The 22,089-nt window shown below is 53.4% G+C and overlaps 1 protein-coding gene and 1 pseudogene across 5 annotated transcripts; both read right to left on the minus strand.

Annotated features, from left to right (window-relative positions):
- Nucleotides 1–5: 5 nt before the first annotated feature.
- GRHPR (glyoxylate and hydroxypyruvate reductase) lies at nt 6–20,506 on the minus strand. 5 transcript variants are annotated; one of them, XM_027964412.3, is made up of 9 exons: nt 9,649–9,754; nt 7,631–7,761; nt 7,194–7,266; nt 6,526–6,642; nt 5,357–5,445; nt 4,208–4,312; nt 3,278–3,413; nt 2,625–2,755; nt 6–1,098 (listed from the first exon to the last, which is right to left on the minus strand). In XM_027964412.3, the coding sequence occupies exons 1-9, from the start codon at nt 9,729–9,731 to the stop codon at nt 977–979; spliced, it is 987 nt and encodes a 328-aa protein (XP_027820213.1). In that variant the 5' UTR covers nt 9,732–9,754; the 3' UTR covers nt 6–976. The 5 variants fall into 5 exon arrangements, with proteins under 5 accessions (XP_027820213.1, XP_060265275.1, XP_060265274.1 ...); XM_060409292.1 differs by lacking the exon at nt 9,649–9,754 and adding an exon at nt 10,492–20,506 and having other exon boundaries at nt 6–2,755; XM_060409291.1 differs by having other exon boundaries at nt 6–2,755.
- On the minus strand, nt 14,982–21,895 carry LOC105607616 (large ribosomal subunit protein uL23-like; annotated as a pseudogene).
- Between the last annotated feature and the right edge of the window lie 194 nt (nt 21,896–22,089).

The following is a 22,089-nucleotide window of genomic DNA, read 5'->3' on the forward strand; positions in this document are numbered from 1 at the left end:
ATGAAAACAGTGAACTGAAGTCAGATTTTATTTTGGGGGGGGCGGGGCTCCAAAATCACTGCAGATGGTGACTACAGCCATGAAATTAAAAGACGCTTACTCCTTGGAAGGAAAGTTATGACCAACCTAGATAGCATATTCAAAACCAGAGATATTACTTTGCCAACAAAGGTCCTTCTAGTCAAGGCTGTGGTTTTTCCAGTGATCATGTATGGATGTGAGAGCTGGACTGAAGAAAGCTGAGCGCCAAAGAATTGATGCTTTTGAACTGTGGTGTTGGAGAAGACTCTTGAGAGTCCCTTGGACTGCAAGGAGATCCAACCAGTCCATCCTAAAGGAGATCAGTCCTGGGTGTTCACTGGAAGGACTGATGCTGAGGCTGAAACTCCAATACTTTGGCCACCTCATGCAGAGTTGACTCATTGGAAAAGACTCTGATGCCGGGAGGGATTGGGGGCAGGAGAAGGGGACGACAGAGGATGAGATGTCTGGATGGCATCACTGACTTGATGCACATGAGTTTGGGTGAACTCTGGGAGTTGGTAATGGACAGGGAGGCCTGGTGTGCTGCGATTCATGGGGTCACAAAGTCAGACATGACTGAGCAACTGAACTGAAGGTGGCTTGGACAGGTTCTAGGAATTCAAATGCTCGGGGCTGAGGATGGGGGTTGGAAGCAGAACCTGGAGTCACTAGAGGCCCTGGCTTAGGAAACCCAAGCAGATGCTTTTGTCAGTTTCTCCCAGTTACATGCCCAGACATCTCCGAGAATTATTTAATAGAATTACACACTTGGGGCTGGGATGCTTCCACCACACAAGTGCAGCACATCTGTTAGTACCAGTCTTCCCTCTGCAGAATGGGTACAGATCAGACTTTTTCCTCTGGCTCCCACCCTGTGGGTCCAATCAAGCCAGGGTGCGTCTGACAGAAGCCCAGGGCCACTTGCTTTCTGGTCCACAGAGTCCCCCTGTGGCTACAGCTTGAGTTCACTGGGCATCGGCTCCCCTCGCAGGCCAGCCAGCAGGTTGTCAGCTGCCAAGACAGACATGATGTTTCGGGTCCTGTGGGTGGCACTGCCAATGTGGGGCAGGATCACTGGAAAGGAGAGGAAGGACAGGAAATGAGAAGGGTGGTTCAAGAGCCTTACCTCGGGCTAGAGTTTGCCAGGAAAAAGAATAAGGAGAACCCCCCTCACTTCTTGATTTGCCTTCCCTCCTGTCTCAAAGCACTCCTCTCCTCGGGGCCACCAAACCCAGGCTCAAGGGTGACAAATATGCATCCTGAGCATGAGGGTCAGGGCCAGAAGGGGTCCCCAGAGCCTCTCTAGACCCACCCTTCAGATACCAGACAGTGACAGGTGCCAGTTTACCAGCTTGTCCACACCATGGGCCCCCCCGAAGGCCCCAGGCCTCTGAAATAACTTCTCCCGAAATAACAGATGAGAGGCTGGACAGCACAGTGCCCTCTGACCCCACTGCAGGGCAAGTGGGGTCAACGGTCCCCAGAGAGTGCCTTCTGAAAGCAGTCCCAGGGCACTGCGCTGAGTGCCAGGCCTCAGGAATGGGACAGTTTCCCAGCTCTGGGCAACAGCCTGGCCGTCACAGCCCGGGCTCCCTTCACACAGGCACAGGGTGGGAATGGTAGTGCCTCCAAGGGCTGTGGCAACAGCAGCATTAAAGGGGGGAAGGCAGCTGCAGGCCTTCTCTGTGCTTTTCCATTCCAGAGGGTAAGCAAAGGGCAGGACTGGCCCAGATGGCCTACGGCCCTAACAGTTATGTGTTAGTCTGGAGACGGAAACCAAACCAGCTACCTGAATAGACAGAACGTAATATACAGAATTGTCAACTCAGCACAGAATTGTTAACTAACTGAGGAAGCTAAAGAGGAACTCTTAAGTGGTTCTCACTGCTCCCGGGCTGCGTAACCGCCACGGGCAAGATGTTAGACACATGTTGTCAGGCCCCACCCAAGACGTCCTGGGCGGATGCCCATGGGGGCCCGGCACCATGCATTTGGTCAGTCCCTCCAGGTGACCGATAGCAGAACCACTGCACTAAGGTATCACAGGGGTAGCAATGTCAAACCTCCCCTGGGGCTAGGGGATGGGGGAGAGGAATGAAGTCAAGTGAAGTGAAAGTCATTCAGTCGTGTCCGACTTGACTCTTTGCGACCCCATGGATTATACAGTCCATGGAATTCTCCAGGCCAGAATCCTGGAGTGGGTACCCTTTAACTTCTCTGGGGGATCTTCCCAACCCAGGTCTCCAGCATTGCAGGAGGATTCTTTACTAGCTGAGCCAAAAAGGAAGCCCAACAATACTGGAGTAGATAGCCTATCCCTTCCTCCAGTGGATCTTCCCAACCCAGGAATCAAACTGGGGTCTCCTGCATCGCAGGTGGATTCTTTACCCACTGAGCTAGAGAGCTTGGGGTGGTTAAAACTCAGCAGACTGAGGGAGGGCCTCTGGAGCTTGCCTCCTACCTCTGATAGCTGTGGCTTGTGGCTTGGAGGGGCATGGTGCCTAAGCCAAGTGTCTGGGAGAACTGCCACTTGGCTTCATCACCCGCAGTGGGAAGAGCCACCGCCGGGAGAAGTGTTTCTGACAAAGGGCGGTTCTTACCACAGTTCTTCAGGGTCAGGAGAGGGTGGTCAGTAGGCAGTGGTTCTGGGGTCGTCACGTCCAGACCGGCAGCTGCAATCTGACCGCTGGCCAGGGCCTGGTACAGGTCGTCCTGGTCTACCACTTCTCCCCTGGGAATGACAGGGGGTGTCGTGAAGCACTAGTAATAACTAAGAAGGGATTGGAGTGGCTGGGAGGGAAGGTCTGCTCCCGTGACATGTTCAGTGGACTAGAGGCACCCTGCAGACATTTTTGAGGACCCAAGACAACCTGGGTTTTGGGTCTGTCTTCCCAGAAGTGTGAGTTCAAGCTCACTGACTCACAGAAACAAACCCAGGCTCAGGGCCATGAAGGCTGGCCTCTAACAGGCTATAAAGACTGTCAAGTCCAACCGTTTGTGGTTAGAGGAACAAAGTTACCTAATTTGCTGCCATGGTGCCTTCACTTCCTGAGCAAGGTCAAGGTACTGCTGGGAGCCAGACCAGGCCCTGCTCTGAGCAGCTGGGACGTGCTCTGGGGCCCTTACTGTCCTGAGTTGAGCGGTTGGTTGGTTTATGGAGGGCATAGACTCAGCCTGAGTCTCATCGACAGCCTGTGGGGATCACAACAGCAGGGGCAGCCCCGCTCTAGGCTCGCCCGGTGACCCAGGATACCTGCTGATGTTGACAAACACAGCTGTTTTCTTCATCCACTGGAAGAAGTCCTTGTTGCACAGCCCCCTGGTCGCCGGTGTTAAGGAGCAGGCCACAACGATGAAATCGGACTCGGCAGCCAGCTCGGGGGTGGACACTGGGGGAGCGCAGGGCTCCGTCAGGTGCTGTGTCCCGGGTTAAGGACAGCAAGAGGGTGGGAGACCTGACCCCTCCCGCCCCCCTCCCATAACAGAAACTCCCAAGATGCTTCCTGAAGGCGGCGCCCCACCTGGACAGCTCTGATAACTGCACAGTCGATAGCCACTGACGGGATCCTGGTGTGCTATATCCTTCAGTCAGCCCCCTGCTCTAAAGGTGGGGAAACTGAGACCAGAGAGGAGCAGAAGCTTATTCGGGGTCACACAGCAGGGATCTAGGCCACACTGCTTTCACTCTTTCAAGGCCCAATGTGCCAACAGGGTGGAGTGGCTGAAATCCAGCTTGCCATCTGCTCACCAAGATATGCACCTGCCAGGGGACTGGATTCACCCAGAGGCAAGGCTGAGAGTCAGCGCTCACCAGTTTATGATGGAAACTGAGCGAAAGTTCCCAGCACTTCCTTACATGTATCATCCTTACATGTACAATTCGTTACACGTTATCACCACCCCTACTGCTGTGTGTGTACAAAGACAACAGTGAGAAGGGACCCTACAGGACAGGAGACCCGAGTCTCTCTGATACTGAGGGGACTCGGTGTCGCCTGGCTGGGTCCCTGCGCTGCCCTAATAGGCCTCTGCATGCAGGGCAGGGAAGTCAGATAAAGCCCAGGGGACATCACAGGCCTGTGGAGCTCCTGCATTCTACCCCAAAGTGCTGCCATTACAGCAAATACAGAGAACCACCTGGCCAAGCAGAAGGGGCCCCTGCGGAAATCCAGCTTTTACTTACCAAACTCTGCCTGGAATTCTGCTGCTTCCTGAGGCCTGGGCTGGCGCCCTGTGTATAGAAATCTCTGGACACCAAATGGTTTCAGACGCCGAGCTATGGCCTGGCCTGGTGGCAAGGAGTCAAGAGTCAGCACTTGTTCCCGAGCCCTCGGAGGGCGAGGGCGGGAACAGCGCCCAGCAGCTCCAGGGAGAGGGAGCCCCTGGGGGAAGAGCTGGGGGGCAAAGTCCTTTCCTACGTTAACTAATCCTGCCACAGTGCACCCAGCCCCCACCACCCCACACTGCCCTCAGCTCATGGGTCCATCCTTCAGAGACCACAGCTCCTGTGTGGCTGGGACTGGCCTGGGCTGTCCTCACGTGGTCTGGCCATCTTGAGGGCCATTTCTAACCTTCCCCGAGCACTGGATGGACCTGGCAGCCCAAGAAAGGCCTGACCACATGGTCCCCTGCCTCCTCTGGACGCTCTGCTTGTTAATGCAGCCACAGACCCCAAATGACTCTGATGGCACTGCCAACTCACCCCACCTCTAACACCTTTCCACATACGCTGCTGCCAAGATGGGCTTGGGCAGCTGTGTTTTCTGACTCAGAACGTGCCCCCAAGCTGCTGGATTCCTCCAAGCAACTCTCTAGTGTGGGAGGCAGGGCTGCCAGCTAGCCAGACAAGTTATGCCCACTTCCTACCCTCAGCCTCGCCTTTGCTCCAGGTAGGATGCCGGACTTCTCCAGTGCTGGGGCCACTGGAAGAAAAATAGCTCTGCCCTGCCTCAGAATCACAGGTAAGCTCTGTCCACTGGACCCTCTGGTTTCTGTGTTAAGGCTTCAGGAGTCAAATGCCTTCTAGAAACCAGGCCTCAGGGAGCAGGGCTCCCCAACCCCTCAGCCATCACAGCTTCATCTGCTCTGTACGGAGCTATAATCATAAAGAACCCCGGCTCTTACATCTATCACCTAGTGACTTCTTAAGGAACTCATTTTATGTTTTGGCCTATCTTTTACAATGCTATGTCTTCTCGCTGGAGATATCCCTACTGCACACAGGTATGGCGACCCTTCCCAAAGAAAGTCTGTCAACATCCAGACACAGGGTGCTGGAGATTCTAACCAAGACATGTGAGCCAGGAAGCCAAATGGGTAGACGGAGCCTCACCTATGCGCCCCAGGCCAACGATGCCGACGGTGCTCTGTGAGAGGCCGTGGCCACACATCCACAGGGGTTTCCATGAGGTCCAGCCACCGCTGCAGGGAGGGAGGAGGGGCAGGTGAGCGGCCCTGGCTTTGGGCAAAGATGAGGGCTGCTGCACAGACCCCACACTCCCAGGCATGGGCTGTGGTCCAAGGGACAGGCCCCACCCTACAGTTAAGGATGGAGGGGACCACAAGTTACACCTACAGCCACTCGGTACTGCGGATAAGCAGTGGGAATGACTCTTTTAAAGCAATCGGGGACACAGAATCTGAGGGCTGGAAAGCTGCTCAGAGGTTCTCCTCCCTTTCTGCAGACAGGGACGCTGAGATCAGAAAGGGCGACGTATAAGGTCACACAGCCAGGGCAGAGCAGCAGGTTGCAAATCTGGAATGTGGGATTCCAAAACCAATGTTCTTAGTGCTCCAGGGGAAACACAGGCCCACCCCTGTTGCCCTGGACAGACGGGGGAATGCAGCCTATCTTGAGTCAACCCCGATGAAGGGGCCAACTCCCTGGACAGGAGGGTGGGAGGGACACTCAGCACTGTGTCTACTCAGTCCCACGCAGCCTCGCCCCTGCCATATCCCACCACGAAGCCCCTCTCCTGGTCCACATTCTGATCACCTGCATCCACATGCCTCCTGGGCTTTGCTCGGGTCAGTCCCCCCTACCTTGAGTGCTTTCCCCGATTCGGGATGTACAGCCCCATCTCAATCTGAAACTCCCAGGTCAAATGTTTTAAATTTTCAGATTTTAGAAAGGGGGTAAAGTATATATGCTGTATTCTGCATAACACACTTGACAACATCTGGGGTGGCACCTGTATCAAACACGTCAGTGTATCTGCAGCAACATGAAACAGCCTTCGGTCTTCAGAGCCTTCTGGATCCACATAAGGGTGGACAGGGCCCTCTGAGGATGCCCACCAGCTACTCCTGCAGAGACTTCCCTGGTCCACACTGCACCCCACAATTTCCCTTCACGCCCTGTTTGTTTCAGCTCTGCAGTGCACTTTAGTATCTTGCCTGAGTCTGTCTCCCTCATTAGCTGGGGATCACCCCTGGGCCAGGGGCAGCACTGAGTGCGCAAGTGCAGAGCAGAGCCAACTTCCCCGCTGGGCATTCACTCACTTCTTCACCTCCGCGATGGCCTCCGGCAACCGGCGACAAGTGGTAAGCAGCAGGGAGACGGCGAGCTCGGCCGTGGCGTCTGTCAGGACACCCGGAGTGTAGCCCACGCGGATCCCACTATGAACCAAAGAGCTGGTGGTCAATGGCTTCAAGCACCTTCCCAGTTTCTACTGCTGGGACACTGCTGTGATGCAGCTTTGCTCCTTCTGCGCTGCCTGTTGGGAAGCTCAGAGCTGTAGTGGGCTCCCAGGATTGGCCAGCCCTCAGTCCCCTCTTGACCATCTCCCGTTTTGAGAAGGATATAAGATGGAAGAACAAGCTCCAATGTGTGGAGCTCCAGTAACTGATTACTTAATTTTTCTGAATTTCCTCATCTGAAGAGAGAAATAATAATTCTTGCCTTTTCTACTTGAAGGGGTTGATGTGAGGGTCAAAAAAAAAAAAAGAATGAATGAGAAAGGATATTACCTGGACATTGTTAGCCACTGTTTCTGACTGCTCAGACTTATCTTAACTGACCTGTGCACACATGGGCAGATTTTATCATTGGCTACCTTACATTTTCACCAAATGGTCAAGAGATATGAAGGAAAAACAAATAGATACTCAGCTCCTCTTTTTCCCTCTCTGGTAGTCACCCTTTATTCCAGAGCCCAAGTTGCACTTACCGCTTCTTGATTTCATCCAGAGCCAAGTGGTCAACACCCACAGACATTGTGCTAATGACTTTGAGATTAGCTCCTATTGGGCAGAAAAAGCATTATTTGTATCTTTCCTCAAGGGATTCAAGGCCTTCCCACATATATAGATGGGTCTGGAAAAGGGAGGGCCCTGCTAAAGGTCATAAACCAAGCCTGAACAGAGCTGGAAAAGGGCCCAGGGCCCTGGCTCTCCTCCACACCATGGTCTTTGCCCTCTTAAGGTCTCCCTCCGGGGACTCACAGCCAGCAAAGAGGGGCACAGTGTGTGCCACATGGAGCTGTGGCCTAGGACCACAGTGAATGCCCTCAGAGCTCGCTGAAGTCACTAAAGACCTGCTTGGAAAGCAGCAGCAGCAGGCCAAGACACCCCGGGAGCCCTCCCCAGGCCTGCACAGCACACACACCTGCAGCGTCCAAGAGCTTCTTGTCTATGCGGTCCGAGAGGAGGCAGAGCAGGCCATGGGCCCCAGCCATTCTCTGTTCCAGGTCCTCTCTGGGAATGGGCTCATCAGAATCCCACTGCTCCACCTCACAGCTGAAGACAAAGGGAAGACCACTCAGAAGTGGGCAAGCCCCTCAGGTGCCCACAGGCCCCCAAAGCTCTCCGGCCACATCCACCGACCCTGTCAGAGTGGAAAACATTGTTTTCTGCTTGCTCTGGCCTCAAGCTGCCTGGGGCTGGCTGAGGGGAGTCAAGATTAGGTGGGGGCAGCCTCAGAATTGTTCTGAGGGTGGCTGAAGGGTGAAGGCTGTCACAGAGCAGAGCTCTCCAGTAAGGACTGAAAAGGGCCTAAGCTGAAAGGAGAAAGTCACGGGGACCATTCTCAGCTCAACACAAGAAGAGATTTCTTTACCCCCACAGGAGGCCTCACAGGCTGCGAGCTCCCGGGCCAGGCTGCCTATTGAGAAGGCCAGGAGGGGGCTCCTGGCAGCAGCCGGGCTTGGACCCCTTGTCTGGTTGTGCATCTTCTCCTGTGAGTCCGTGAAACGAGTAACCCTTGTTCTTGACTTTGTACATGTGCTGTGCTCTGCTTAGTCGCTCAATCGTGTCTGACTCTTTGCGACCCCAGGGACTGTAGCCCACCAGGCTCTTCTGTCCATGGGGATTCTCCACACAAGAATACTGGAGTGGGTTGCCATGCCCTCCTCCACGGGATCTTCCCAACCCAGAGATCGAACCCAGGTCTCGCGCATCGCAGGTGGATTGTTTACCATCTGAGCCATGGACAAGACCAAAGCAGTTCAACAGGGAGGAGTTTCAAGGGGCGCTTCCAGAGTGGCTGGTGGGCCCCAGGCATGTTTCCCAGCAGTGCTGCCCAACCTCTGGCCCATGACATTTAATTCAATGCAGCCAAAACGCACGGAAAATCTACATGTGCAAGACACAGAGCTGCTGGCACTTTCCAACACCCCCGGCCCAGGCGCCGGCCTCCTCGCACGCAGCCTCCTTTCCTGAACAGTGGCCCAGCGCTGCAGCAGTGTGAGCGCCGCTACTAGTGTTCTTGTTGTCTTTGCCTTCCCCTCTCCCCCTCAATGCCTAGCACACAGCAAGTCTTCAGCAAAAGTTTGATTGCAGGCAACAAAAGAAACAAATTTCATTTTCCCCTAGCACTTGTTTCTAAGGCTGGGTCCACCTTCTCCTCGCCTGACATGGGAAGTGAAAATCTGCATACCGCAGTGCTCAGACTGCCACAGAGCAGATTTCTAATCCCAGCTGTGCCACCTATAGAGCTTGGTGAAGGTACCTGACCTCTCCCAGTTTCTCTGTAAAGTGGGAATCACAGCACTGATTTCACAGCGTTGAAGAATTAAGAGTTTACTTATAAGAAGCACCTGGTAAGGTGCAGAGTTCAGTTTAAGAAGTGCTACCAGAGGCCCCCTGCTAACCGACGAAGGGACCAGGCCAGTGACTGCCAAGGCCCCTGACCCGTCCAAGAGACCTCAGAGGTCGCTCAGACCTTGTGACATGAGTAGTCTCCCCTCTCCCCACGCCCACGACTGGGGAAGGCTCCAGCCTTCACCCCACCCTCGCTGCAAGTGCCACGGGAACTGCGGTTCCCAGGGGCACAGCAATGGGCCTGGAGAAAGCTTGGCCCCTGAGGACTTTCTCTAAGGTTCCCCAAACTCCAAGACCGTTCCAGCCAGGCACGGGTTCGAAAGTTAGGCGAAGGCCCAAGCGCAGGATCGCAGTTCTCCCTGGCCCCACGGACCGCCGTGTCCGCCCCACCAAAAAGAAGTGGGTGGCGGGAGGCCGCCCCCCGGCCCGCCCGGAGACGCTGAGTCACCCCACGTACAGGCTGCCCGAGGTCTAGGAGCGGTGCCCCCGGCTCCGCAACCCCTTCCCGCGACGCCACCCGCAGAACGCGCGCCCGGAGGGAGGGGACTCGGCGCGCGGAGAGGTCCGGGGGCGCCGGGCTCTTACTCTGCGGCCCGGGCGAGCGCGGCGCTGCCCTCGGGGGGAATCCTGCGTGTGATGAACACCTTCATGAGTCTCACTGGCCTCATTGACCCCGCAGCCGCCGGATATTGGGCCCAGAGCGGGCGGGCCGGGAAGGGGGCGGGGCCTCTGGAGGGGCGGGGCCGGAGCAGGCGGGGCGAGGGTGTGGATTGGCTCCGGAGCGGGGGGAGTGTGCGCCTTGTGCACTTCTGCGTTTGTGTGATCAAGCCTTAAGGAAACAGACTGGCCCTGGAGCTGGTGGCAGGCTCGTGCCCTTGACCACCAGGGCCTACCTCTGAGTACTCACTGCCTCAGAGCCTCCGGTCGGTCTTAGGGGTTGGGATAGGTGAAGAGGCAGCCACGGGAGGTCCTGTGTGAACGTGCAGGGGTGCCTGTGAAGGTGCCTACAGCTGTGAGTACGCTGCCTGTGCTGGGGGAGAAGGGTGTGGTCAAGGGTCATCCCCATTCCCAGGGTCTGCTGTGCCGGCCATCTTCTCTAGGTCTGTTCCATCATGGTCGCAATGATCCAGGCAGTGGTCTTTAGCCACACAGACTGGACTCTGAGCCTGGCCTATCGTGCAGACACAGGAGCCTGGACCAGGGCAGCCTGAATCCCAGAATGACCTCCTTAATGCTTGGTGCAATTTCCCACAGGAAGCCCACAGTTGAAAGCCACCCAGTTTGCTGGACACCTGCTGACTGGCCGAAAGCAGGTCAGGCATGGGGTCAGGGCCAAGATGCTGGAGCCATGCGGGACCGTGGGGTCATGGGCAGAGACTGGGATTGCAGTCAGGTGGACAGGGTCTGACTCCCAGCTCTGTCACTTACCAGCAATGTCGTCTTGGTCGGTTCACATCCTCTTCCTAAGGCTGTTTCTTCAGCTTCAAGATGGGGTGATGAGCACTTCCCTTTGAGGGCTATTGTGATTATTAATTAAGCAGGCAACACTTGCATGGGCCCTGGGCCATGTTTGATAGTCACCAAGCACCGAGGCCATGAGAGAGGTGAGTTCGGGCTCTGGAGCCAGATTGCCTGGGTTTAAATCGCAGCTCTGTGACCCACTAAGGACAAGTCCTAACCTTCTACATGCCTCAGTTTCCTCATCTGTAAAATAGGTGTAATAGTACTTACCTGCCTCATGGCTTGTTGAGAGGATACCTATGTACAGTACTTACAAACAGCAGGTATATTGGGCTGCACACCTCAGGCCTACAAGCCTTGTAGTTGTCTAGCTTCGAAACTGAAGAAAGAGCCTGGAGACAGAGACATCAGTGGTTTATTTGACAGGGATCATATACAAAGGGTCCTGGAGCCACACCTTGCCAAACAGACGCTGGCAGGACATTGCAGCAGTCTTTCCTACCTGAGGGAGAAGGCGACCATTTGCAGGAGGGAATTGGCATCAGGTGGGCCCATCAGTCACCAGGGACTAATTAAGCCCTCTAATTATAAGAGGATTGGATAGTCTGTGAAGCAGGGACCAGATATACAGCAGCAGATATACAGAGAAAAGAGCCTAGCACCGTGAGTGGCCTAACCACACAAGGTAACACATGTCACGAGTGCTTAATAAATAGTAACACATTCAAGGAAACCCATACCCCAGCAATAGCAGCTGGTCAGAGGTGCACATGCTGAGTAAACAAGTGAGGGGCCCAGACTTCTCTCTCAGCTTTGCCGGCTTCATCTCTACCACAGGCTATTCGCATACTTGCTCCCAGGCTTGGGAGCTCCTAGAAGGCAAAAGCCCTACCTGTTGGTCTCTTCTCTGTGGATGTTAATCTGAATCCAGTCTGCCTCTTCAAGGCCCAGATAGGAAGGAGAGACTGGCCCAGAAAGAGGCCTGTGTCACTCTATGGTATCGTATTGTATCTTGATGGCATCTTATTTTAATTTTAATTTAGTTCTCTTTTGAGCCAAGTTAAGCACTTTTCATACATTTAAGAGCCATTTCCTTTTCCATAAACTATCTATGGATGTTCTTTGCCTACTCAGGTGAGCTGGGCATCTTTGCCTTAGTGATTTGTAGGTACTATTTGTACATTACGAAATTAGCCCTTTGTCTATAATGAGTTACAAATATGGTCTTTCCCCCAGGTTTTTTTTGTCTTATGATTTTGTTAATTATTTTTAATGAAGACGTTTTTATTCTTGTGGCTTCTAGGTTTTGTCACACACTGTGTATCACAGTGTATCTACTGCTGCATAATAAATTATCTAAAAACACAGTGGCTTAAAGCAACAACAATCATTCCCTTATTACCTCTGATGGTTTTGGAGGTTGGCTGGGCTCAGTAAGAGAGTCTCATTCAGGATGATTTTTCCTGAGAAGTTGGATGGTGGCTGGGCTGCAGGGAGCTGAAGGTTTCCCCACTCAAGTGCCTGGCTGTTGAGGCTGGCCATCAGCTGGGCCCTCTGTAGGACCCCCGGCCTGTGGCCTGCACATTCTCACAGCCTGGAGCCTGGGCCGTTGCAAGAGACAGAACAGGGAGCTCTCAGGCACTTAAGGCCTGAGCCTGGAAATGGCACTGCCTCACTTCTGCCATATTCTCTTGGCCACACGGTCGCTGAGCCCAGAATCAGGAGGTGACAGAGACCCCACTTCTTGATGGGAAGAGTATGGAAGAGTTGGGGGGCTATGTTTTAAAGTTGCCTTTTCACAAAAAAATCTTTTTCACATGGAGTTATATATATATATATACACACACACACATATACACGTGTGTGTGTATAATGCTTTCTAGGCTTGGTACCTTTGCGGTTTAATTTTTTACTGAAATTTTGATCCATTTATTTTTTCAGATAGCAAATTATTCAACACCTTTTATGAAATAAACCATCTTTTTCTATCATATACTAAATGTGGGTCTTTTAGGGTCTATTTCTAAATTGGATCTCCTGCTTTGTGGAACTTTCTATCTAGTTGTATGTGACTGGTCATCTGTGAGATAGTCAAGGGGTGTTGTTGCTGGAAACCACTAGGTTTGTGGTCATGTTATGCAGCCTCGTACCCAGAGGGGGGTGAGGACACCCCTGAGGGCCTAGAAGCAGAGGGTCAGGCCTGTGTGTGAGGCTCTGTGAGAACAAGGCCGGCTCACAAGATCTGCCTTGGCCGCATACTGGCCAGGTGGCATCTGGCAAAGCGCTTCTGTCTGAGCTTTGGTTTCCAAACCACAGAATGCTGCTGCTGCTAAGTCGCTTCAGTCGTGTCTGACTCTGTGCGACCCCATAGACGGCAGCCCACCAGGCTCCCCCGTCCCTGGGGTTCTCCAGGCAAGAACACTGGAGTGGGTTGCCATTTCCTTCTCCAATGCATGAAAGTGAAAAGTGAAAGTGAAGTCGCTCAGTCGTGTCTGACTCTTCACGACCCCACTGACTGCAGGCCACCAGGCTCCTCTGCCCATGGGATTTTCCAGGCAAGAGTACTGGAGTGAGGTGCCATTGCCTTCTCCAAAACCACAGAATAGGGACAGCCATTCCCTGTCATGGTGGTTGGTGTGTGCTGAACCCAGGGCCCGGGCCTCGGAGGTGCGCAGGAAATGCTGATAAATTGGACCAAAGTTCATCCTCACTCTTTGGCCAGTGGAAGAGAATGGGCCCCAGCCACGCCCATGTCCACTGTCTGCCTCCCTGTCCTCAGGGGCTTCACTCTCCATGCGCCCCCTGCAGCGCCTTCCCCTGCTCCAGCCCTGGACCCCTCCTACCCTTGGTCAGGGGATGCAGAGAGCCCAGGGGTCTTGGATCAGGTCAGCCTGGCTGAGGGGTCTACTTGGCTCTTGGGCCTCTGTTCTGGTCATCTGGTTTCTGCCCAATTTCTGAGGCTGTTCCCTATTCCTGCCTTCTGGAACCTGGAACTTTAAGGGCCTGAGCCAACCCAGTAACCCTCCTGAGCCCTGCCCAGCTGACCTGGGGGCGTGTCTCCCTCCATCCACCACTGTTCCCCCCAGCCATGGTTAGAGTCCAGCCTTGGTCCTCTAGGCCAGAGTCCCATTGTAGCACCCCAGGGCTGACCTTGTAAACTTGCCCTCCCCACACCCACTCAGGCATAGAGTGACACAGCCCAGCATGCTTCCAGAGACACCTGAATATCAAACAGCGCGGGGACAGCTACAGGCTGGGAGGCAGGGAGAGTGGCTGCTTCAGAGGCCACAGCGAAAGTCTGAAAGAGGCACCATATAGAAAAGTGCCCACCAGTACTGGGTGCGGCACAGGTGTCCCTGGGTGCTGATCAGATCTCTGATTCAGAATTAATGCCACTCAGCTATTTATTCAACAAACAACTAGTAATAATATTATTCCAACATGCTAGGAGAGCTAACATTTACTGACTGCCAGCTGTGTGGCCATGGCTGTCCTTTATCTGTATTATCTCATTTAATTTTCACAGCAACCCTCTGTGGTGGGTGCTGTTATTATTCACATTTTGCAGATGAGGAAACAGTTTCAGAAATGTTAAGAAACTTGCCCAAGCATTCACAACTAATAAGTGGATGAGATGATGTTTAAATCTGAGTATATATGACTGTGGGTTGTGCTCTTATTCCTTCTGTTCCCCAACCAGCAGCTGAGAAGAGAGAGAGAGAAATGGTGCTCCTAATTTTGAGGAAGGTTCAAGGTGCTGAAGGAGGCAGAGAAACTAACTTGGGAGAAACCAGAAAGTTTTTCTAGGAGCAGACTTTGAGCGGGGCCCTGAATTATGGGGAGGATTTGGAGAGGCAGCTGGGGACAGAGGGAGGCACTGCGGTCACTGCCCGGCTCTAGCAGGAGCAAAGGTCCTGATGTGGGAGGCATGGGCCCCAAAGGGGAGCTGCGAGCTGCTCTGGGCAGCTGGTCTGAGTAGGGAGGGGCTGAGGCAGGCTGAGCTCTGCCCTCAAGCACGAGCACAGCGGGGACCATGGATGCGGCAGAGTCGGGGAGAGCTGCTTCCTTACCCAGAGTCCAGACCTTGACCGCTGTCCTCTCTGCTGTGCCCCCTCGGTACCCACACCCTTGCAAGACCCCAAAACTCCTACTGGAGACACAGCAGGCAAGTACTTGGTGACGTGAGATAAGTCTCAACTGCTGGCCTGTCCCAAAGCCTCAGAGCACCCCACAGGGTCAGGACCCCTCACTCTGTGGGCGGGTTATGGCCAGAAAGTCTCCTTCCAGCTCCCTGTGCTGACCTATGAAGCCCTTTCCTTTCCTCAGGAGCCCAGGGTTCCCTCCCTTCTCAACAAAAGGCTCATATCAGTCATGCACACTCTACTAAAAAGAACCCAGTTTCCATGGGTACCCACATCCCATTCTGGGCTCCAAACCAGCTTCATCTGAAATAGAAGTTTCATTGAAATGTCTTTATTATATCATAAATCAGTCATGAATCTTTTCCAGTGAGGTTATCACTCCAAATCCAGAAAAGACAAAGGCAATTCAACTGCCCAAACGAGAGGCTGTGTAACAAGACCTTATGTGGAATATGGAAATACAAACTGGGCTCCTGTGAGCTCTGACAAGTTACTGCCCTGATTCTTCAAGGAGATGAACTAGAGCAGAGATCAGCAAAATTTTTCTGCAAAGGGCCCAGTTGTAAATATTTTAGACTCTGTGGGCCATACAGTTCTGTTGCATTACTCAGCTGTGGCCATCATAGCCTGAAAGCCACCACAGACAACACGTCAGCAAATGGGCATGGCTGTGTGCTAATACAACTTTACGTATGAACACTGAAATTTGAAGTACTGTACATATAATTTTCTTGTGTCATAAAATGCCTAGATTTCATTTGTTTAAGCAAGACTCATTCTTGCCTGGGCATCGTACCAAAATAGGTGGCCAGATTTGGCCCATGGCCGCAGGTCACCCCCTGACCTCTGGCTGGAGCAGAGCTTCTCACTGTAATGTGCAGATGAATTACCTGGGGATCTTGTTAAAATGCAGGTTCTGATTCAGTAGATGTAGGGTTGACCTAGGAAGCTGCATTTCCTGTGAGATTCAAGTGATGCTGCTGGTTTGAAGAGAACACTGTGAACAAGGGGATGGGGAATGCTCCAGCTCAGCCACGCGGAGACCCTAAGTGATGCTCTGATTACAGATCCTGCTGTTCCTGAAGAAATGCTCATTCAAAAGTCTGAACACAAGTGGGTCCCAGTGTTTTTTGAACAGCCTTCACCCCTATCCTGGCTTTTCTTGCTTTATTTCCTTATTTTTTTGTTTTTTCTCTCTTACCTCCTGTCACAAGAACATAAGCTCCTTGAGAGCAGGGACTTTGTTCCTCTGTTTGCCACTGTCATCCTACAGTCTTGTACATGGCAGGTGTTCAGAAATATGTGTTGAAGAAGTGAATGAATGACATCGGTGGTGCCTCGTTGGCCTCCCTTCTTGTGCATCTCCGCTCGACTTTGTCATTCCATCACCACCTAGTGGACACTTTTGTGTACTGCGGGGCAGGGGAGAACAATGCTCCACACGTGTGACTGACCCAAGCAGGAGGTACCCGAAGCCACCGCAGGCAGAGATCTGTCCCTTCCGATGCCGCTGTATCTGTGTTCTTGTCTGCTGGTACAGAGCTCCTCGGAGGAGAGCCTTCCTGGAGGAGGCAGCATTTGAACTGAACAACAAAAGCAATAAGATTGAGAATGGTGGGAATGAGGGAGGAAAGGCATTCCTGGTCGAAGGATTAGCATGAGGAGGGGCCTAGAGGCTGGAAAGTTTAGGCGTGTGCCAAGGGGAAGAGAAGTACAAGCAGCTGAGATGGGAAGTGGAAGGTGAGCCAAATAATGACACAGGAGGAAGGGAAGAGGCCCAGGGAAAGGAAATTTCCACTTGGAGTTTGATCCATGCCAGGAATTTCATATGCATGAGAGCATTTAATCTCTGCAGAGTCCAGTGAGGCAGATTTTAGTACGCCCAATTTACATACGAGGAAACTGAGGCCCAGATGGGTGAAGTGACTTGTCCAAGGTCACACAGCTGATAAAGGGCAGAACTGAATTGAGATCATCTGATCCTTTCCTCCCTGAGGGGAGTGCCTGCCCCTGATCTGTGCTTGAAGTGAGTGTGTGGTGATGGGGCATATGCAGGAAGCTAGGAGCTGGGGTTCCAGACATCCAGAGGCCTGAGCAATTAGCTCCTCCACATCATCTCAAGGCCTGACAGCTCCATAACCTGGGAGACTCCCTCTGCTCACGCTCATGGTCCTAGAGCCCTGGTCTGGGGGCAGGATGCCTGGGTTCTAGTCTGGGCTCCCTTTACCTCTCTGGGCCAGAGGGTACAATGGCTCTAATGACTGGTGAAAGGATCTCAGAGATCTCTTACTTGCCCATTATACAGATATGGAAACTGAGGCCAAGAGACGGACAAGAAGTCCCCTAATGATACACACCAAGCTAGGCTCAGTGTGGCTTCCATCTTGGCCTCTGTGTGGGTTCGCATCTGATCGCTGAAAGCTGATACGGCCATATGGGCCTGAGCCCTGGGCAGAGAGGAAGCAAAGGGCCCATTTGGGCCCCTTTGACCAGCCCAGGCCCTTGGATAATGTGTTTGAGTTTCAGCTCCCAGTGAGGTGTGTCTGGGGGATGAGGTGAATGTGTGGAGCCGCAGACTGGGGGAAAGGGAAGGAGGCTTAGCAGGACCTGCCCCACAGGCTTTCCAGGGACTGGACTCACCAGAGCACAGGGAGGGATGGGGGTGACCCAGCTCTCTCAGCAAACCTCGATTGCCCCTAGACTTCCAGCCCTGCTGCAGCTCTGCTCCCAGCAAAGGAATCCTCCTGCCCATTTCTCAGTCCCTCGGCCTGCTCTTCTGGGGAGCAGAGGACCCCAGCCTGGGGTATAGGGAAGTCACTTCCATCCACACTGAGCTCAGCTCTATGTCAGATTTGAAACAATGTAAACTTCAGCACCACACAGGCCTGACAGTGGCCCTGTTAGGATTCCTCAAGAAAACTGAGGCTCAGAGAGGCAGAAGGACTCGCCCAAGGTCATAAGTTGCCCTCAAATCCAAGACAGAGTGACACCACAGCATTTGACCACAACATCCACGACTCCTCTGACCCAAGCCACCAGCCAGCCCCTCCATGTGCTAACTTGACTCTGCCCAACAGACTCCACTTCTCCCACTGACCTGCATCATTCTCCTACCCTGCCCATTGTCCCCACAAACCAGGAGGAACTTCAGGGCAAGGACAGGGTAGGATCCAAGCCTTTTGTAAGACTTCAGGACCCAGCCTGGGGTACACTCAGTAAACATCTTCCCCATGAATGAGGGAACCCCTGCAAGCGTGGACGCCACCCCTATTTTTCAAACAGGGTCAGTAGGGGATGGTGACCTGCTTGGGCCACCAGCAGGCTCCAAGCAGAGCGGTGACCAACCTGGGCCTCTTGCTGCCCAGATTCAGGTTCCCTCCATTGGACAATCTGGATTGAAGGCCCCCAGCAGCTGTACAAAGTCGTGTGCGTGTGCGTGTGCGTGTGCGTCAGTCACTCAGTCGTGTCCGACTCTTTGCAACCCCATGGACCGTAGCCCACCAGGCTCCTCTGTCCATGGGATTCTCCAGGCAAGAATACTGGAGTGGGTTGCCATTCCCTTCTCCAGGGGATCTTCCCAACCCAGGGATAGAACCTGGGTCTCCTGCATTGCAGGTGGATTCTTTATCATCTGAACCACCAAGGAAGCCCGCAAAATCCTACACGTGGACCCAAAAGCGGGCACCATCCCTCAGATGCTGCAAGCCCACTGACTTGCAAACACCTGAATGTGGTTGGGTAGAGGTGAGCAGGGGAATGACCACAGATTTGCAGGGCTCCCTGTGGCAGGAGCAGGTTATTTCTGCTGGGGATTTCTACCAGAGCTGTTTCTGTAATCTTTCTCAGGGCATGGCTGGGGTTTAGTAATGAGCTGTAACAGCCTGAATACTTGGTTCTGTGAGCTGAGAACTGTTCATTCTTACATGAGGTAGGGCTCCTCTTTCCTTGATGGCTGAGTTCAGTTGTGGCAAGGGGTGGGGGAGGGTTGGGAGGCAGGGATCCAGGACCGGAAGAGCAGCAGTGCTCACACAGGACTGGAGCCGGGCACCACCTTTATACAGATGGAGCCGTGGAGGCCCAGGGCAGCTGCAAGGTCGGGGGCAGCAAAACTCCACATGCAGACTGGACTGTGGGCATGGCAGGGCTGAGCATGGGGTTCCCCAGAAGCAAGCTCTTGGCTGAGGATTCCAATGCAAGTGATTTATCCAGGAAGTACTCCCAGAATGAGCCTGGAAAGGACTGGGATCCAGGAGGGGTGGAGGTAGGGAGGAGGGAGATCAGTTCAGTTCAGTTCAGTTCAGTCACTCAGTCGTATCAGACTCTTTGCGACCCCATGGACTGCAGCACACCAGGCTTCCCTGTCCATCATACATGGTGCCATTTCTGGTTTCCTCCTGCAGAAGGTAACTTCAGTCTGATCCCAGGGGGCCCTGGAGTGTAAGTTACATGTCAGGGTTCTCAAAAGCCCAGGCAAGAGAGCTGGGCTTCCATGTTCCCTGCAACCATCAGTTTGCACCATCCAAGGAGACCTGAGTACAGCTTCCTGGAGGAGAAGGTGTGGCCTTGCCCTGTGATGTGGAACAGGATGTGCAGGTTCTGGCCCAGGCAGGTCACTGTCACCTACTGACCCTCAGTATTCCCGTTTGAAAAATGGGGATGGTGCCCACCCTTGCAGGGGTTCTCTCACTGAGAAGATGTTTATTGAGTGTCCCCCCAGCTGGGTCCTGAGGTCTCACAAAAAGCTTGGATCCTACCCTGTCCTTGCCCAGGTGTTCCTCCTGCTGAGGAAAAGGGCTTGAGGGGTACACCAGAGAGGAGCTCAGGCATACTGCCGGAAGGCCAGGGTGGCCATGGTTAGGACAAGCCACGGAAGAGCGTTAACTATATCCCTGGTGGCTCAGATGGTAAAGAATCCACCTGCAAGGCGGGAGACCTGGGTTCAATCCCTGGGTTGGGAAGAATCCCTGGGAATGGCTACCCATTCCAGTATTCTTGCCTAGAGAATCCCATGGACAGGAGCCTGGTGGGCTACAGTCCATGGGGTAGGAAAGAGTCAAACACAACTAAGTGACTAAAACACAAGAAAGAGCGTGGAGCTGGAGGGATGGCTCATCTCCCTGCAGGCTGCAGGTGAAGTACACTCAACTATTTCAGCAGAAGTCCCATAAACCACCTCCGGAAATCCCTCTCTCATTTGCCACTGTTTGTGGCCAAAACCCTGAACTGTGACGAGGAGAGACAAATAGCTTAGGTAGAACTGCCTTATTCAGCCAAAAATGTTCAGAAATGAGTCACTGGCCTTGATCTAGGCCCCAAGAGGCCCTGCCAACAAGAGCTCCAGGCTCCAGGTGAGGTGGGCATCAGGCCTGGGCCCAGAGGGCAGAGCCGTGTTGATGAGGGGCAGCCCATGGAGGGCAATGTGTTATTAGTGGGAACTCCTGTCTCTTTACATGACCCCACTTCCCTTCTCTTCATCCACCTGACCTTTGGGCCCCCAGCCTCCCCTCCAAGCCAGTCTCCTGGAGTTGCCAGAGGTTCCCTCTAAAAAGCAAATCTGGTCCCGTCTCCTCCCTGCCTGCCACCTTCCCTGGCTCCCCACTGCCCTTAGGAGAAAGCCCAAAGCCCGATGTTCTCCCAGGACCTCTTCTCGTGAGGACAATGCGTACCCGCAGGGACTGACAGCAGCAAACTTCAGGCAGAGATCGGGAGTTCCAGCATCTTCCTGGAGCCCACAGGCCAGGGCAGCGCTGGCAGCAGCCTGGCTCTCCGGGAAGAGGGAAGAGCTGCCCGGGACCTGCTCCCCATGTCTCCCTTCCTGACTTTGCCTCTGTAATTAATTTATGGAAAGCATCTAAATTGGGAGTCAAGACAGTCCTGCAAATCTCATTTAATCCCTGCCTCCACCGGAGGGAGCAGCACCTTGGGGGTGGAGCTTTTCTTACAGTGATTACATTTGGTTTTATTTCTGGAAAAAAGCACAAAAACGAAGCATTTAAGGTCTAATTTCCCCAATAACTTTTGGAAGGCAGAGGCTTCCAGGTGGTGTTCGGCGAGGTCACAGGGAGCCTTTCAGTCCTGCAGCCCCAGGAGGGCTTTTGGGGGGGGGCGGTAGACTCTAGCTCATCAAAAGTTCCTCTTGGCTCCACCTTTAAGCACAGCCAGAATCTGCCTTCTTCTCTTCCTCTGCTGCCTCCACCCCACCTAAGACACGGTCACCTCTGCAGTGGTCCCCTGGCCATCTCCCTATTTCCACCTCACCCTGCTCCAGTCTCTGCTCACAGGCAACCAGGGCCAAGCCATGGCTCCTCAGAAGCTCTCCAAGAGCTCCCTGCTACCCTTGCGGGGAACTCAGGAATACTGTCAGTCCCATTAAGGGCCACACGATGCCCTCCATCCTCATTCCCTCCCCTCTCCTACCTCCCTGGAATCCCTTGACGTTGCACACTCTGCCTGCCAGCACTCCTGCAGGCTGTTTCCCCTAAGTGAAATGTTCTTCCTATTGATCTTACTCAAAAATTGGCTCTTTGCAGCTTCCCTGATCACACCCATGCCCCATTCATTCTCTGTTCTCGTCACTCCTTACCACTCACCACCAACCTGAAATATCCTAATTTTTTTCCTTATTGTCTAGCTTCCCTCTCTTCTTCATCAGAATGTCAGCTCTAAGAGCAAGGGATTTGTTTTAATAATAAAAATGTTGTATTTAGAATTAGCCAGCTGGACTTGGTTTAGATGATCCCAATTTTGTTGGCAATGTCCAAAGCCTCACAGCCAGGAGCCAGCTGAACACACGCCTTCTTCTCTCCATCAGGCCTGATCAGGGTGTTGGCCTTGGCCACGTCAGTGTCACAGAGCTTCTTCACAGCCTGCTTAATGTGATGCTTATTGGCCTTGACCTCCACGATGAACAGTGTGCTGTTGTCTGTCTTCTTCACGGCTGACCCTGTGGTGGGGGAAACTGGATGATGGCGGTGTGGTCAAGCTTGGTTCTCCTGGGCGCTCCTCCGAGAATATCTGGGCTGCCTCCTGAGCCACAGTGTTTTGGGCCAGTGGAAGGTGGGTGACTTCTGGGTCTTCTTACTGCGGCTGTGGACACCTTTCAACACCGCTTTCTCAGTCTTCAAGGGCTTTCCTTTGCCTTGGGCTTTGGGAGGGGGCAGGGGCTTCCTCTTCACCTTCAGCACCAATTTTGTGGAAAGGAGCAAGGGATTAGTTTTGTTCACTGACATATCTCCAGTACGGACCGCAGTGCCTGGCACATGATACTCAATGAATATTAACCAAATGAAGGAATGAACTGCATTGTGACAGCAGGTGGCAGAGATCCTGAGACACTGGGGGGCTGGCCTCTGCGGGTGGGTGGAATCAGTCTGAGCTTACCTCCTACAGGCAGTCCTCTGTCCAGGTTCTAAATGGAAGTCCT

The sequence above is a fragment of the Ovis aries genome, chromosome 2 (assembly GCF_016772045.2).
Source record: "Ovis aries strain OAR_USU_Benz2616 breed Rambouillet chromosome 2, ARS-UI_Ramb_v3.0, whole genome shotgun sequence".
In the NCBI taxonomy this organism is placed as follows: Eukaryota; Metazoa; Chordata; class Mammalia; order Artiodactyla; family Bovidae; genus Ovis; species Ovis aries.

What these genes read in the sequence shown, in the direction of transcription:
- GRHPR (XM_060409291.1), bottom strand. Translation starts at nt 9,731, where the DNA reads ATGAGGCCAGTGAGACTCATGAAGGTGTTCATCACACGCAGGATTCCC. An exon ending in GCCATCGCGGAGGTGAAGAA is followed by an intron (nt 5,446 to 6,525) that starts GTGAGTGAATGC and finishes CCCTCCCTGCAG; the next exon opens with CGGTGGCTGGACCTCATGGA. An exon ending in GTGTTTGTCAACATCAGCAG is followed by an intron (nt 2,756 to 3,277) that starts GTATCCTGGGTC and finishes TGTCATTCCCAG; the next exon opens with GGGAGAAGTGGTAGACCAGG.